Genomic DNA, 17,647 nt, shown 5'->3' with positions numbered 1-17,647 from the left:
GAACAAGGAACCGGCGTGGCTCACTGTAGGGGTGAAGGAAGCGATCAGAGACAACTTTGTTTAAGGAATGGAAAAGGTCAAAAACGGATGAAAACTGGAAAAAGCACAAACAGCATCAAAGCAGGTGCCATAAGGTGGTAAGAGAGGCCAAGAGACTACGAGGAAAAAATAGCCAAAGAGGTGAAAAACTTCACGCTGTTCTTTGGATATATTAATGGGAAACGACCCACAAAGGAAGCGGTGGGGCCGTTGGATGACCATGGAATAAAGGGAGTGCTAAAGCAGGACAAAGCCATCGCCAACAAACTGAACACATTTTTTTGCATCTGTATTTACCGAAGAGGATATACACAACATACCGGAAGTCCACAGGCTATACGCAGGAAACAAAGACAGGAAACTGATAGGGTTGACGGTCAGTCTAGAAGAGGTTTGCAGGCAGATCGATAGGCTTAAAAATGATAAATCCCCGGGACCGCATGTCATCCATCCGAGGGTAATCAAGGAACTGAAAGGGGTTATAGCTGAACTGCTTCAACTAATAGCCAATCTGTCGATCAAATCAGGAAGGATTGCGGAAGATTGGAAAATGACGAATGTTACGCCGATCTTCAAGAAAGGTTCGAGGGGAGATCCGGGAAACTACAGACTGGTGAGTCTGACCTCGGTAACGGGAAAGATGGTAGAGGCGCTGACAGACACAATATGATGAGGACTAGACAGCACGGCTTCAGCAAGGGAAGATCTTGCTTGATGAACTTGCTGCACTTCTTCGAGGGAGTAAATAGGCAGATAGACAAGGGCGAGCCGGTCGAAATTGTATATCTGGATTTTCAGAAGGCATTCGACAAGGTCTCCCGCATGAGCGACTACTTCAAAAAATTGCGAGCCATGGAATCGAGGATGAAATACTCATGTGGTTAAAAAACTGGTTGACGGATAGGAAACAGAGAGTGGGGGTAAATAGACAATACTCGGACTGGAAAAGCGTCACGAGTGGAGTGCTTAGACCTGTGCTCTTCAACATACAGTGGTACCTCGGTTTACGAGTGCACCGGTTTGCGAGTGTTTTGCAAGACGAGCAAAACATTTGCAAAATCGGTGCCTTGGAAACCGAGCATGGCTCGATTTACAAGCACCCCCCCCGCAATCCGGCACCCCCCTGCCTCGAACCGGCACACCCCCGCCATGATCCGACCCCCCCCGACACGATTGGGCACCCCCCCCCGCCACGATCCGACCCCCCCCAACACGATTGGGCACCCCCCCCGCCACTTCTTACCCTCATCTGGGCACTCTTGAAAATCGGCCTTCTCCTCTGCTGGGCCTTGAGCATCTGAGCATGCTCAAGGCCTGCGAGTTCACGTTCTGAACCTAAATGACCTAGAAATTGGTACGCCGAGCAAGGTGATTAAATTTGCAGACAATACAAAGCTATTCAGAGTAGTGAAGACGCAGAAGGATTGCGAAGACCTGCAACGTGACATAAACACGCTCGAGAAATGGGCTGCGACATGGCAAATGAGGTTTAACATGGATAAGTGTAAGGTGATGCATGTCGGTAACAAAAATCTTACACACGAATACAGGATGTCTGGTGCAGTACTCGGAGAGATCTCCCAGGAAAGAGACTTGGGAGTACTGGTCGACAAGTTGATGAAGCCATCCGTGCAATGCATGGCGATGGCAAAAAGGGCGAACAGAATGCTAGTAATGATTAAGAAGGGGATCACGAACAGATCAGAGAAGGTTATCATGCTGCTGTACTAGGCTATGGTACGCCCCCACCTGGAATACTGCATCTAGTACTGGTCGCCGTACATGAAGAAGTACACGGTACTACTCAAAAGTGTCCAGAGAAGAGCGAGAAAAATGGTTAAGAGGCTGGAGAAGTTGCCATACTGTGAGAGGTTAGAGAAACTATGCCTCTTCTCCTTTGAAAAGAGGAGACTGAGAGGGGACATGATCGAAACATTCAAGATAATGAAGGGAATAGACTTAGTAGATAAAGAGAGGTTGCTCACCCTCTCCAAGGTAGGGAGAATGAGAGGGTACTCTCTAAAGTTTAAAAGGGAATAGATTCCGTACAAACATAAGGAAGTTCTTCTTCACCCAGAGGGTGGTAGAAAACTGGAATGCTCTTCCGGAGGCTGTTATAGGGGTAAACACCCTCCAGGGATTCAAGATGAAGTTAGACAAGTTCCTGCTGAACCAGAACGTACGCAGGTAAGGCTAGTCTCAGTTAGGGCACTGGTCTTTAACCTAAGGGCCGCCGCGGGAGCAGACTGCTGGGCATGATGGACCACTGGTCTGACCCAGCAGCAGAAATTCTTATGTTCTTATCTCATGCTTGTTTACAAAATGGCGGTTTCAAAGTTATAAATCCTAGTCAGGTGGCTCAGACCAATTATAGAAAAACACGTAAGCTCTTCTCATTGGAATTATCTAAAATCAATCTCAGAGCATAACCAGTCATTCTGCACTAGAAAAAGTGTTGCCAGTATTTAACCAATGGTGCTTCAATTTTGCCCTTTAATGTTACTTTTATGCTGTTTATAAGCATAATCTGAGGAGCAAATCCTCCAGAGGGTGACCAATGTTACGCCGTTTTTTAAAAAGGGTTCCAGGGGAGATCTGAGAATTTACAGACTGGTAAACCTGACTTCAGTGCTGGGCAAAATGGTGGAAATAATTATAAAAAATAAAATTCTGAAACACGTAGACAAACATGATTTAATGAGACAGTCAGCATGAGTTCAGCCAAGGGAGATCTCACCTCACAAATTTGCTTAACTTCTTTGAAGGTGTGAATAAACATGTGGATAAAGGTGAGCTGTTTGATGTAGTGTATCTAGATTTTCAGAAAGTCTTTGACAAAGTTCCTTATGCGAGGCTCCTGAGATAATTAGAGAGTCATGGGATAGGTGGCAAAGTTCAATTGTGGGTTAGGAATTGATTTATGGATAGAAAACAGAGGGTAGGGTTAAATGGTCATTTTCCTCAATGTGTGAGAGTAAACAGTGGGGTGCCACAGGAATCTGTACTGGGACCGGTGCTATTAACTTATTTGTAAATGATATAAAATTGGAACAACGAGTGAGGTGATTAAATTTGCAGATGATACTAAACTGTTTAAAGTTGTTAAAATGCATGCAGACTGTAAAAAATTGCAGGCAGACCTTAGGAGATTGGAAGACTGGGCGTCCAAGTGGCAGATTAAATCTAATGTGGACAAATGCAAAGTGATGCACATTGGGAAGAATAACCCAAATCACAGTTACTGGATGCTAGGGTCCACCTTGGGGGTTGGCGCCCAAGGAAAGGATCTGTGATTCATTGTAGACAATACGATGAAACCTTCCGCTCAATGTATGGCGGCCAAAAAAGCAAACAAGGTGCTAGGAATTATTTTAAAAAGGATGGTTAAAAAGACTAAGAATGTTATAATGCCTTTGTATCGTTCCATGGTGCAACCTCACCTAGAGTACTGCGTTCAATTCTGGTCTCCTTATCTCAAGAAAGATATATTAGCAATAGAAAAGGTTGAAAGAAGAGCGACCAAGATGATAAAGGGGATGGAACTCCTCTCGTATGAGGAAAGACTAAAAAAGTTAGGGCTCTTCAGCTTGGAAAAGAAATGGCTGAGTGGGGGTATGATTGAAATCTACTAAATCCTTAGTGGAGTAGAATGGGTACAAGTGGATCGATTTTTCACTCCGTCAAAATTACAAAAACTAGGGGACACTCAATGAAGTTGCAGGGAAATACTTTTAGAACCAATGGGAGGAAATATTTTTTCACTCAGAGAATAGTTGGGCTCTGGAACGCATTGCCAGAGGTTGTGGTGAGAGCGGATAGCGTAGCTGGTTTTAAGAAAGGTTTGTACAATTTCCTGGAGGAAAAGTCCATAGTGTGTTATTGAGAAAGACATGAGGTAAGCCACTTCTTTGCATAGAATGTTGTTACTCTGGGTTTTTGGCAAGTATTAGTGACCTGGATTGACCACCATGAGAATGGGCTTGATGGACCATTGATCTGACCCAGTAAAGCTATTCTTATGTTCTTAAATTGAGAAAATGAGAGATTTCTTTTTTAAATTAATACGTTTTTATTGAGCATAAAAGGCAAAAATAACAGCAGAAAACAAAATACACAAGAAACAGTCACAAATCAGATAGGAGCACAGGGTTTCTCTTCAGCACTCCCAGCATAGGAAACAGTAATATCCCTCCCCACCCCAAAACTTTTAAACCACCCAAATATGTTTCCAACATTCAAAACATTCCCAGTTACAGCCAAATTTCCCCAATCTATGATACTTTAAAGCAGTGAGTCTATAGAAAATATACTAATCATCCAACTTACAAACTACTTTAGTACAATCAGGGGTTTGTGGCAACCTCCACGAGGCAGCCAATAATAGCTTTGCAACCATCAGTAACAACTTACAAATTATCACTTCTTCCTCAGCAAAAGTAGGTGGAAAATGGTGAAGAAAAACAACTTCAGGCTAAGGCTTCACCTGCTTCCCTAAAATATAGACAAAATATCAAATATCTTTCCCAAATAATCCTCACTACTGGGCAAACTTGTCCCCCATTTTGTAAAGCTAACTGGAGTGTAATATCACCTCATCAAGACCTTAAAACTGTTCTCCACCAGAGTCGTGGCCATACCTTGTATGAAGCCAAGATGGCTCACTCATCTGAGGAGATGTCCTACCAAGATCTGCTTCCTATGCTGCCAAATATGAGGGGTCAAGCCCCTTTTTAGCAGATAAACAGTGGCCAGTCAGGGACTTCCTTAGTCTCATCCCTAAGGAAGTCCTTGATTGGCTCAGGCGCTTCAGGCTCCTCTCAAGGGAGGAGCCCGAGGTACCTGAGCCAATCACTGGGCAGGACCTAAGGCCCGCATTATTATTATTATTATTAAAGGTAGGGGGAGGGGGCATCCCTTCTGCCATTTGTTGGGGAGGGAGAAGGAGAGGGGCTGATGGCAGGAGGGAGGGGTCATCCCTTCTGCCATATTTTTAAGCATGGGTGTTCGGGGGGGGGTGGTATTCGGCCAGCCATGGGGGAAGAGGGAGTCAATGGCAGGAGGGACCATGCATCTCTCCTGCCATATTTTTCAGCATGGTGAGGGGAGTGTCTGGTTACAGGAGGGAATGGGCAACCCTCCTGCCATTTGTGGGTCATGGGGGGGAAGGCATTTATTGGGGGGTTTGACAGGTCTGCCTGTTTTTTATTCTTTTTTTTAATGGGGCAGATATTTTGTGTGTGTAATACACGCAAAATATCTGTGCCATGGAAAAAAAAGGCAGACCTGTCAAAAAAACGGCAGACCTGTCGGTAACACAGTTACTGACAGGTCTAAAGCAGTCGGGTTTTAGGATAGTAAAATCCGATGCAAAATAGCCAAGCGTTAGTGAATCAATCACTTGGCTATTTTGTGTGGGGTTTTACTCATTTGCATGTGTTGGGTTGGATCAGATCAGAAAATACACGGTAGGCCGTTTAGTGAATCGGGTGGGTAGCAGCGATTGTCGCTAAACCTGTGAATTGGGGCCTTAGAGTATATGCATTCATGGTGCCATCAGAGTACATCACCCACAAGTATGATGACTAATTTTTCCTGACTTCCAAGAAGAGTACAAGTTACAGGTAGATATCTTAAATATACTGCTAGCTGTGGAATTGTCAGATGATTTATAATTACTGATCATTATTCTTTTGTTATGTTGATACAGTATTTGTTTTATTATGTTAATTGTATGGTACAATTTCTCTTGCAGCTGGCTGCCAAAGGGTTAAAGAATGTGCCTTTCGGCCCCACAGCAGTGGCACCTCCTTCCCCGAGCCATAGTCAGCAAGAGGCTAGGGGCTCTCCTGCCAAAGCACAACTTCAGGCGCAGCCCAGTCCACCGACTACACCTGCTATTTCTATGACCTGTGCTCTTAGGAATGTTGGGGCAGTAAGTACTTTGTAGCTTAAAATGAAAGCTCATTGATATGATCATTTAGGTTTGATGTAGACAGAAAACATTCGATGAAACAAAATACAGATTTTGACTCATTTTCTTTGTGAATGCTGTGTCTAGAACAGGTGTCCTCCTTTGGGGGATTAGTAATAATAAAGTTTTAAAAAAAACCACTTTCTGTAGTTAAAAAAAAAAAAAATAGCCGTCCCAGTGGTGCTGCATGAAGCACATGTAGAACTTTGTAATTATGTAGGGTTAAAAATTTGTGTTCATTTCTTAGTGCATGTTCCATATTTTAACATGGTAGTAAATCCCTACTACTGATGCAATAAGATAATGAGGTGAATGGTGCAAGCTAGTTTAAATATAATGTTCTTAAAAAGTTTATATTTTCACTACCATTTTGTCGTCAATGGGTTAGAGGTGGGAGTTGAGCTTAGATTCTACTCAACCGCTATACAAATATAAACAAAGTAGAGGCACTCTAGTCTAAGAAGACCAAGTCTTATGTACCTAGGAAGTCTCATAACATCTAACTCTAACTCCTTTGCCTATTGAAACCACCAAGCCCTCAACACATACACTCCATTAAGTCCATCCAGCCATTAATGTACCTCACTATGCCCATCAATCCAGTAACCTGTCCTAGAATATAAGAACATAAGAATAGCCTTACTAGGTCAGACCAGTGGTACATCTAGCCCAGTAGCCTGTCCTCACGGTAGCCAATCTAGTCACTAGTACCTGGCAAAACCTCAAATAGTTGCAACATTCCATGCTGCTGATCCAGTTTTTAGCGTGCGCTAAATCGGCTACCGCACATTAGTAAAAGGACTACTATGCTTATTATTTCATTTTCTTAGGGGGGGTTTGTCCTCCAAATTAAGACAGAAATAAATTTTTTTTGGTAGGCTTAGTTGTGAAGTGTTAAATCACATACCTCCCCAAGATCTTTAGATACAATTTATATTATTATTCGTTTTGGAAAAGAATTTCCCTTCATCAGCTTGTAGCAGGTTTCCAGGTCTCGCTGCATCTTGTCAGGTAGAAACCGATGTTTCAGCCACCATGCTGTGGCTTTCTTCAGGGTATGCTGTGAGGTCTGCAGTTTTTAAATAGTGGGTTCACTAACCTGATTGGGAACAGGGCAATCCACCAATTTGAATTTTGGCAGAAAAGTCAGTTGGTCAGAAATTTGAATTTTGTTCTGAAAGTCAGTTGGTCTCTCTTTCCATAGAATGGAAAAGTCTCTGGTGGATTTAAAGATGTTTATTTCCTACCTATTCAGGGCCCTAGATGTGCATTTCCAAGTGTTTCTCTTATTATGTATTTCATTTTAATTTATGTGGAAACAGGAAGGTGTAACCGAAACGAAGGACACTGCAGAGGAAGTGAAGAAACCAGATTCATCTGTTCAGGTAAATGCCTTCCATGGGCCTTGATTGTCCTTCAGCTTTTCATTTCACTTACTACTTAGGTCTTTGTTTTCTAGTTTTATGAGGAATTTTATTTTTTTAGGGTAGCTCACCGATTCACAATGAAAAGCGTGAAATATTGCGAAGACTGAACCAGAACTTGAAAGCTCAGGAAGATGAAGAAAAAGTTGAGCAAGAGACTAAAGAAACCTGTGAGACCATTGTACCAAGAGACAAGGAAGAACAAGAGGAGAAAGAGCATGGCACAGGGGACCGTAAGAAATGGGAGGCAGGACCTGCACCTGTTGTACCTCTTGAACAGTTAACCATGGAGGAAACGCTTTTGGAAGCTGAAAGTGAGTTTGCTTTTTTATTATGGTTCCACAATGCAGGCACTCGAGGCTTGATGTAGTCAGACCTATTACTGTACTTTGTGTAGTTAACCCAATACTTTCTTGGATGCACAATGTAGTCATGTGAAGCTGTACCAGAAAAAGGGGAAGCAATGACCCATCAGTAGAATTATAGGCACCATATATTACTTATGGGTATTTGGTGATCAATCAGTAATGCATATCAGTCTGGCTCTATTAATTTAATGGAGTTCTTTTCTGTGATATGACAAAATTTTTTGTACAACCAATAATATCTGATGGAAGAAGGGATTTGCCAAAGGAAATATTACTTTTTCCCAAGTCAATCACCAGATTCCATTGCAACCAGTCAATATAATCCAAACAGGTAAATGGTCAACAGTGAGAAAAAATGTTTATCCTAGGACAAGCGGGCAGTATATTCTCACATTTATTTAATTTATTTAATTTGATTTATATCCCGTCCTCCCAGTAGCTCAGAATGGGTTGCAAGCAAACATTCACAGTGGAATACATTTGGACATTACAAAGACTATGCAGCAACTTAAGTATAGGTTAAGAATGGAGAAGTGAGTGCAGGAGGAAGGGGAATTTTAGGGGGCAGTGGGGGTTGATTGCAGTTGGAATTTTAGTTGAAGAACTTGGTACAGACAGTGCAAAAGTGTACTGTCACTTTAAACATTTTGCACGTCTCGAGACATGCCCATATCTCGCTTGCGCCGGTGCCTTTCCACCCAACAACAGCTCGCAGGACCATCAGTTCTCAGTTTTCCATGGAGCTGAGAAGCTGTGTTCTTTTGGAGTTCTCCAAAAGCGTGCCAAATTTCATTTTTTTGTGCCTTCCTGATATTATTTTTACTTATTTTCATAGTTTTTTTTCTTGTAAAAATGTTCATATTTTCCCCTTAAATTTTTTGGGCCTTCAGGCTACTCGAAGCCTGTTCACTTGCTGGGAGCATCAACCCTTTTTCAGGTTTAAATTTACTCAACCTCCCCGGACCATTGAGTCCTTTGATCTTACGTCGCCTGTCCCAGGGCCTGGGAGATCCTTTTGATGGGGACACAGATGATGATGAGTCTCTCACTGTTCCCTTATTGTCTCAAGATGCGCCTCCCATATCGGGGGACGCTTTCCCGCAGTCTGGCACTTTGGATCCGAGGGATGTTCCCTCAGATCGGCTGGATCTTATTTTGAGTCCTTGCATGAGCTGAATTTGGACTCTCAACCAGTTCCGTCTACTTCCTCCTCCCTTATGAGTGGAGTGAGGGTTCAGTCTTCTACATTTCCCTGAAATTTGGACATTAATGTTTTAGTCTGGAGCAGTGGGATTCTCCACAGGAGTCCCTTAAGGTTGCAAGAGCCATGTCTCGGCTGTATCTATGGCACAGGAGTGCCAGCAATTTTTTACACAGCCTAAAATGGATTCCTTGGTTGCACAAGTTACTAAGTGCATTTCTCTGCTGAACGAAGGCAGTGTAGTACTCAAGGGTATGCAGGATTGCTGAGTGGATGTGGTTCTGAAGAGACTTTTTGTGGCGTTGACTTTGGGATTTAAAGTGGCCTCGGTGGCGTCCTTTGTGATACATGCCTGTCTTTCCAGGCTATGTACTCTGGAGCATGATGGCTAGGAGCCATACCTCAGCTCCTTTTGTCTGGATTATGTGGTGGATGCTCTCTATTATTGAACATGCAAAATCTCAAAAGTGCACTAAATGTCAAATTAATGAAATCAAAAATCAAACCACCACTGTGCAAGTGTTCATGACACGCTTAGTTCCTCAGAATGCCACACGATAAAATAGTGTGGTAGCCATCCTCGCTGGAACATTTTTTCTTTGATTTTTGAACACTATGCTACTGCTAGTTTTAAATTCTAATAAGTTATAATAATTTATAAAGTGTCAGTGCATTATTTGTCTTGACGGTCATTGTAATCTTAATTAATATAAGGTAAGTAACTTAGCTTTAAACCGGGTCTGCCTCGTTCCCCACTGTCGACCACTCTACAGGGAATGTGGCCTTTGAATTCCTACAAGTAAAACTTAACACTGAACCCACTATTGATTTTCTATTACTCTACATTCCACCGCCTGTTGGTCAGGATAGCTTTACATTATTTCAATCCCTAGTCTTTGATTTCTGCTCCTCCTCTGACCACCCAGTGATTCTTGGCAACTTTAATATTCATTTTGACAACCAGACTAATCCTACTACTGCTGAATCCCTAACACATACTTCTTATCTCAACCATTAGCCTTTGGCCCAACCCATTCGACAGGCCATACCTTGGACATGATCCTTGCCCCAAAATCTCATTTTGCTGTATTCTCAGATTTTTATAACTTACCAGTTCCATGATCTGATCACTGCCTTATTTCTCTTAATATCCACCTTCAGCAAAAGGCAAAACGCACACAAACCAAAACCATTTCATACTACAATTTTAACAACTTAGAGTCATCAACCATTTCATCTTTGATCAATTCTAAAACTGTAAACTTGAATGTCGAAACCACTGGGAATCAGCAATACAATCATTACTGGAAAAAAAGGCACCTTTTTAAAATTAAAATCATCTCTTCACGAAAGATTAAAAATCCTTGGTTCTCAGAAGAGCTTCTTCTGCTGAAAAAACTGCAAAAAAAAAAATAAAAAATGGCGACGAAATAAAACACTTACAAACCTAAGACGTTATAAAGAGCAAGCATCCTTTTATAAAATTAAAATCAACTGTGCGAAAATAAACTATTATTCAACTCAAATTTCAAAAGCAAAAAATCCCCCTATATTATATTCCATTTTGAAACCCATTGCTCCTGACACTCTTAGACAAAATACTACTTCTAATACCTGTCCAACAGCTCAAGAACTTGCTGATTATTTCTGTAAAAAGATAGATGACATTTGGAAACAACTTGGTCGAACTCTGGCTATGGATCCTCCCTATGCCCTACCTAGTTTTCACTTACCTTTTGCAAAATGTTCCAAGTTTAAATTACCCTCACTAGGGGGGAGTTTCAAGATGGCGATGGAGCTAGTCGCCTAGCTGGAGGCTCTCCCTGCACTGGCAAAATTTAATTCATTACCTTTTTTTGCTGTTTTGCTAAACATGCCTAAGCGCAGAGGGAAACAGAGGGGTGGTCTTCCTGCCTCCTCTGCCACATCGCTAACGGGCCAGACAGCAATTACAACGTATGCTGTATCGGTTGCTCAGGGCGTTCCGGCTGACTAAGGGGGGACGACCTTGATCTAGGACAGCGAAGTTTCGCTGAGCCCAGTTGGTCCCGGAGCTCCCCCATGCCCAGGAAGGATGTCGGGGACGCCGACAGCATTGCAGGAAGCGACGGGGATGTTTACAACTCCGCTTGCGCTGTTCAACTCACCCTTGACCCCGGAGGCAGTTCCAGTCTCGCTGGATTTTCAACATCAAATGCCAGAGACTGGGGGACTTGGAATTCAGGGTGACTCGGGAAGTGGAACTTTAGCTACAGATCCAATGATTGGCGTTTCTTCAATGATTCCCTTCCTCCCTCCTGAGCTGCTGAAAAAAACACCGGTGATAGACATGGAAGCACTCTGGGAGGCTATCGAAAGCCTTCATAAGGTATGCGCCTATTCTATTTCAGCCTCACAAACTTCCTCACTACAGTTGAAAAACTTAGAAGGGAAAATTCAACATCAAGACCAGAGATTAGACAAAATTGAAAAACAGGTCTCTGATTTACAGAATTCTTCTAATCTTCATGTTAAGGACAAAGCAATGTTGACCAGGACGATTGAGAATCTGGAGAATGCAAATAGGAACTTAAACTTAAGACTGATTAATTTTCCAGTTTCCAGACTACACTCACCCAAGGAACTCTATCAACAGTTTCTAACTTCAGTCTTAAAGTATTCAGAGGCATCTGTACCCCCATTACAGAAATTATATTACTTAAATATTCCCAAGGAAACAAAGCAGGACATGAAAAATCAATTGACAGAGCTGGATATAACAGATATCCTTGAGTCCTCACAATCTGAAATTTCTGTAAGGGCTACACTTCTTGTGACCTTTGTTTTCTTACAAGACAAAGAAGCAGTTCTTCGTCTATTCTTTAGGACTGAGAATGTTGAATTTTATGGTTCAAAAATAGCTATTTTTCCTGATGTTTCTAAATGGACGCAATTGCTCGGAAAAAATTTCTAATGATACGTCAGTTAGTACTGTGTTTAGGAGCTGCCTTTCAGCTGCGCTTTCCATGTAAATATTGTATTAACTATCAAGCAAATAGATATGTTTTTTTATGAACCTGATCAATTACAATTTTTCCTGGAGGGTAAAGCTGCTTCCATAGCCCCACAGATGCCTACTGATATCACCATCCAGACTGTATAGTAATGATACAATCAATTTGCTCTGTATTTATGAGTATATTGATATGTTTCCTTTTTTCTTTAAAGTCAACTACCCTTGACAGTGCTTGATTCTCTCTCCTTAATTGTGGACTACTATCATAGGATTGTATATGTTATGAGTATTATTGTTTCCTAATTGGATATTGTTATTTTTCTTTATCAAAGGTATTTTCTTTTGATGTTAAACAAACACAAATAAATAAAAAATTACCCTCACTATCTGATATCGAACGCCTTTTCCAGAAAGTTAATACAAAGGGGTCACGTTCGGAAATTATTCCACCTTTCATCTTAAAAGCACTTTTTTCATGTTTCGGACCCTTCCTATGCACTCTTATCCTAAATAGTCCAAAATCTGGCACTCTGCCATTAAAATGGAAAATAGCCTCAGTCTACCCAATAACCAAAGACCTTAAAGCTATCTTGCAGGATACATCGAACTACTGACCTATTGCCAATATCCCGTTTATAGCCAAATTGACAGAAAGAATAGTATTCGACCAATTATCAGATTTTGTGGAATCCACCAGTGCTTACAATCAAATCAGACAGGCTTCAGAAAGTTCCATTCCACTGAATACTCACTAATAGGTTTGACTACTAACATATTTTATCATTTAGATCAGCGTTCTTCAACCTTTTGACACCTATGGACCAGCGGAAATAAAATAATTATTTTGTGGACCGGCACCAGTCCAGGGACTGGCAGTTGAAGAATACTGGGCTAAGTCATGCCCATCTCCACCCATTTTCCACCCCAGACCCCTCCCCCATAATAGTACTAATTGTAACACCATTTTTTCCATTCATTTTTCATATATACACATACACAATATAATCGTATTAAAAACACATAATGGTTAGCCACAAAATTAAAATACACAAAGCACACTGTATGCTTTACAACATTCATTCCTACCAGAAAACAGATAACCCCATGCAAATACAGGACCACAAACTAAAAGTACTAATATTTACAAACAAACCCTAAGATGCAAGACTCTGCTTACACTACAACCCCAGAGGAAACGAAACAAATGCATTTCTTCCTGAACAGACAGCAGATGCAAATTAATCACTAAATAAAAAAATAAAAGCATTCCCCCTACCGCTGTTGTCTCTCTCCCTCCATGCTGTGCCTTGCCTTCTGGCCTGCCCCCCGATGTTATCTTCGGGCCAGTCCAAGTGGTAATCAGCTCATAAATCAAATCTATAGTCCAATTATCCTGGGCAAAAGGTACCCAGTAAATGCTAGCGTAAACCCGCTCTCCCTGTGATTAAAAAAAAAAATCTTATTTTTCAGGGACATACCATCATGTGTGGGAAATCAACCTGAGCGGGCGTCCCCAAAGGTCCTTCCATCCCTTCGTTAGCCGCACCTCCTTATTATCTAGTTGCACTAGCTGTCACCACTGGGTCACTATCCTTGCCAGTACAAAAATGTATTTGGGATCAAGGGTGCGAATTTGGATTAGCAGAATATAAAACATGCGAAAATACATGGTAGTGGGGGAGAGCCACGGCTCTAACATACTTAAGAGCCAACTATTCCAAATGACTGAGGGGGTGCTAAACCCAATGGAAATTACCCTCTTCCTGGTCACAGTCAAGGAGTTTGCTCCATACTGGGGGAGGGGGAGCCCAAAAACCCAGCAGAGCTGCCTCCTATGAACTTCTGGGGCTGAGGTGACCAGCAGCCTGAGGTTGCGCACAGTCTGGCCCCTTCCTGTAACCTCCCACTAATCAAAAATGAAAATTGCTATTCGTGCTTTGAGATGGCGAGGTGGGTCGAAGGAGCTTTAGCGCCCGGCTCGGTCAGTGGCTGCCAGGGGTGGGCTTCAACCTCTGCATTGAATGCCGAGCACCCGGCTTTCATCACCAGATCCCTCAGTGCTGCATTGCACAAAGCTGTGGGCAGCGGCTCCTCATGCCCATCCCGCACCTCATCTGATGTTACGACGTCAGAGAGAAGGCTTCTGGTTCAGGCGTAGGACGCGTGTAGGAGCCTTTTCCCACGCTTTGTGCACTGCAGCACTCAGGGAGCCGGCCCGAAGACGCCACATTGATCGCACTGTGGACCGGCAGCTGAAGGACTCTGACTTCTGCCCGATGGACGTGCTGGCCTTGTGGACCAGCAGAAAAGTTCTGCGGACTGGCACCGATCCACAGACCAGCGGTTGAAGAACACTGATTTAGATCATCATAATTCCATTATTCTTTTCTCTTTAGATTTGCCAGCAGCATTTGATACCATTGATCATATACTACTTCTCGAAAGACTTACATCAATAGGCATATCAGGGCAAATCTATGAATGGCTCCTATCTTTTCTTACTGATCGTTCATCTAAAGTTATCTTTAATTATACCACCTCTAAGCCATATGCTCTTAAATACAGAATACCCCAAGGATCTAGTCCAGGGCTGCCCAAGTCCGGTCCTCGAGATCTACTGGCAGGCCAGGTTTTCAGGATATCCTCAATGAATATGCATGAGAGAGATTTGCCTGTACTGCCTTCTTGGTATGCAAATCTCTCTCATGCATATTCATTGTGGATATCCTGATTCATTGTGGGCAGCCCTGATCTAGTCTGTCTCCACTTCTTTTTAATATCTTTCTATCACCCCCCTTAAGTCTCTGTCAGTCCATCAGATTTACCACTTGTGCCTATGCAGATGATATTCAGCTATTGCATCTTCTGAATTCAGAAAACAAAAAAGAAATACTTGAAATAAACAATAAACTTGAGTGCGTCAGACAATGGTTAAACTCCAATATGTTATCTCTAAACATCCAAAAAACAAAAGTCATCCTTCTTCCATGGAAGAATGGAATAAATTTAAGTGTCCCTTTTATTCTTAATAACATACAGTTAGAAATAGTGACTTCCATAAAAATTCTGGGAATCATTATTGATGATAGGTTTTCATATCACGAGCACATAAGCAGTATAGTAAAATCTTGTTTCTATAGGCTTTGAATGATTCATTTAATTTCCAAATTTTTCGAACCAAAATCATTAAATATATTAATCCATTTACTAATCATTGCAAAATTTGACTACTGTAATTCCCTATTAGTAGGAACTACAAACAAACAAACAAAATCTGTTAAACTGTAATGCCAAAAAATACGATCATGTAACACCCTTTCTAGTTAAATCTCATTGGTTCCCGATCACCCATAGAATCACCTTCTAAATTCTACATTTGTATTCAAAACTTTGTCATCAAATGAATCACAATTTATCAATCAATTACTCATCCCATATAATATTTCACGTCCACTCCGGTCTATGGATGAAAAGCTGCTAACAGTCCCCTCTCTGAAAATTATAGGGACTCGACGACAAGACATTGTCTCCGTGGCTGCGCCTCAGCTCTGGAATGCTATGCCACAACACCTAAGAGAGGAAGTTAATCTGATCTGCTTTAAAAGTAACCTGAAAAGTTTCTTATTCAAAGATGCTTTCGGTCTTTAATTTTTCGTTAAAACTGATATCTTTTCCTTCTTCCCTGGTTATTTTCCCTTTCTTTTCTCTCTTCTCTTTGTCTTTCTTTTTCTTTTTCTTCTTTCCTACCCCTTACCTTATTGTGCTTCCCATATGTGTTTCTCCTCTGAACTTTAAAAACCAAATTGTAGTTCCATCCCCTCTACTCTTCTGTATTAGTTTGCTTAGTATATCGATTTAGTTTATCCTATTTTATATTCAGTTCTTAAATTGTAATAGTAAGTTTTTATTTTTTTAATGACTTTTTATACTATTGTATTTCACTTAGTAAAAAAAAAGATAAATGATTATATCAAATTTTAATAAAAACTTGAAAACTCTGCTTTGGATCCTCAGTGCTACGTGCCAGCACTAATGTGGTGAGGGTGGGAGGCTCCTGGGGCAGTAGTGCCCCCTCTTGCCCTCTTTTCTGCCCCCCCCTGCTTCTTCCTCCCCCTCCCTGCCATGCCCATGTGCTCCTTCCCTTCCCCTGTTCCTGGTTAGCTTCCCTGATGCAAGCAGCATCTCCAAACTACTTGCGCCGGTGAAGAGCCAGAGGTATGGTAGGAGGAAGTAAAGGCATGTGCGGGGAAGGAGTGGGAAGGAGCTGGGAGGAGGAGAAGTGCTGGACAATGGAGGAAATTGTGCAGAAAAATTTGCGGAAAAGTTTTTTTGTCAGAACCGCCATACCGGCTCTCAGAGCCATTTTTCATGTTTTAAGATATTGACTTATAGGGATAATGATCTTACAACCAACCTGATTCCAGACTCCTGAGGCAGGCTCTTTTGGGCTGAAACAGGATCGTGTCAAGTCTTGTCATATAATAAAAGGCATTGAACACCAAGAATTTCCTTCGCTGTTTGTTTTCTGCTTTCCTAGTTAAAGGAAGTTGGCATCTCCAAGTTCTAGGAAGTTGGCATCTCCAGGGATGATATAGCAGGCATAGGGATGCTGGCTATTTCTGAACCCCCAAGCACAAGAATTGGGCATTATAAGCAATTCCATTTTGGAGGGGAATCCATTAGTCCACCAAGACCTTCCAGTACATCAGGCTATCTTATCAGCAAAGTGGGGTACTCCAGAAGCTGTTTTTAGAATGGGCAGAGCCATGGGTAAACTATGCTTGTTAATCCTGGAGGAGAAATAATATAATAATAATAATAATAATAACTTTATTCTTATATACCGCCAACAATCTTGCGACTTCTAGGCGGTTTACAATGACAAGCTGAATTTGCATAAAGTGAACACTTTAGTGGCACTGGTCACTAATAAGATGAGAAACATAGAGGGCAGTACCAGCACTCAAAGATATACAAAATTACAAGCTTAAATAGTTGCTGATGTAAAGTTTTAAGGTAGCAGCATTGGGCTTATATGGCAAATATATATATTTTTGATGGGTCCAGCACTTGGAAGATGGCTTTGTAGATGATAGTTGAAGTTCAAAAGAAGGAGCTTACCTGGAAGCAAGACTCATGTCAGATGACCTCTATAACATTAGGACTTTGCTAGGAGGCTTCTGGGGCCTTAAGAACCCAACTTTGTAGGCTTTCCTTCAGCAGTAAACTATTTGAAGGATTTGGGTGAAGCAAAGCCACAGAGTTTGCCAGAGGACAAGCCAAAGACTTCTCATATTTTAGTGAGAAAATCCATATTCAGAGATGTTAGACATTACTGCCCAGTCAAAGGAACTTCTCAACCACAATCTTGTTTCCAAAGTAGATTGTTATACTTTCATTTTGACAGAAAAAGAACCTGGTTCTCCAGGTCCCTCATTTCAAGATAGAAACTTTACATTCAGTCTTTTCAACCATGTGTTTGGGGAAGTTCCTCAAAGCTCTGGACCTCAAGGAAGCCTACTTACTCTGCATTCATTCTGCAGCTCCTTAGTATTTCTCCCTACATTTCTTAATGTGAACTTTGCCCATAAGATAAGTCACACTTATCTTCTTTTCTTCCACTGTCAATTCCAAACTCCATGCCTTCCA

At 41.7% G+C, this 17,647-nt stretch overlaps 1 protein-coding gene across 9 annotated transcripts in view; it reads left to right on the top strand.

The window, feature by feature from the left end:
* The window catches only part of NEK1 (NIMA related kinase 1), a 312,305-nt gene that overhangs the window by 182,845 nt on the left and 111,813 nt on the right, over window positions 1-17,647 (top strand). For all 9 annotated transcript variants that reach the window (XM_033942264.1, XM_033942234.1, XM_033942215.1 and 6 more), the window contains 3 exons: window positions 5,792-5,971; window positions 7,333-7,395; window positions 7,496-7,748. In XM_033942264.1, coding sequence (XP_033798155.1) covers window positions 5,792-5,971; window positions 7,333-7,395; window positions 7,496-7,748 — 496 coding nt within the window. The remainder of the gene's footprint in view (window positions 1-5,791; window positions 5,972-7,332; window positions 7,396-7,495; window positions 7,749-17,647) is intronic.

The sequence above is a fragment of the Geotrypetes seraphini genome, chromosome 1 (assembly GCF_902459505.1).
Source record: "Geotrypetes seraphini chromosome 1, aGeoSer1.1, whole genome shotgun sequence".
NCBI lineage: Eukaryota > Metazoa > Chordata > Amphibia > Gymnophiona > Dermophiidae > Geotrypetes > Geotrypetes seraphini.
This window is presented reverse-complemented; position numbering and strand designations above follow the sequence as displayed.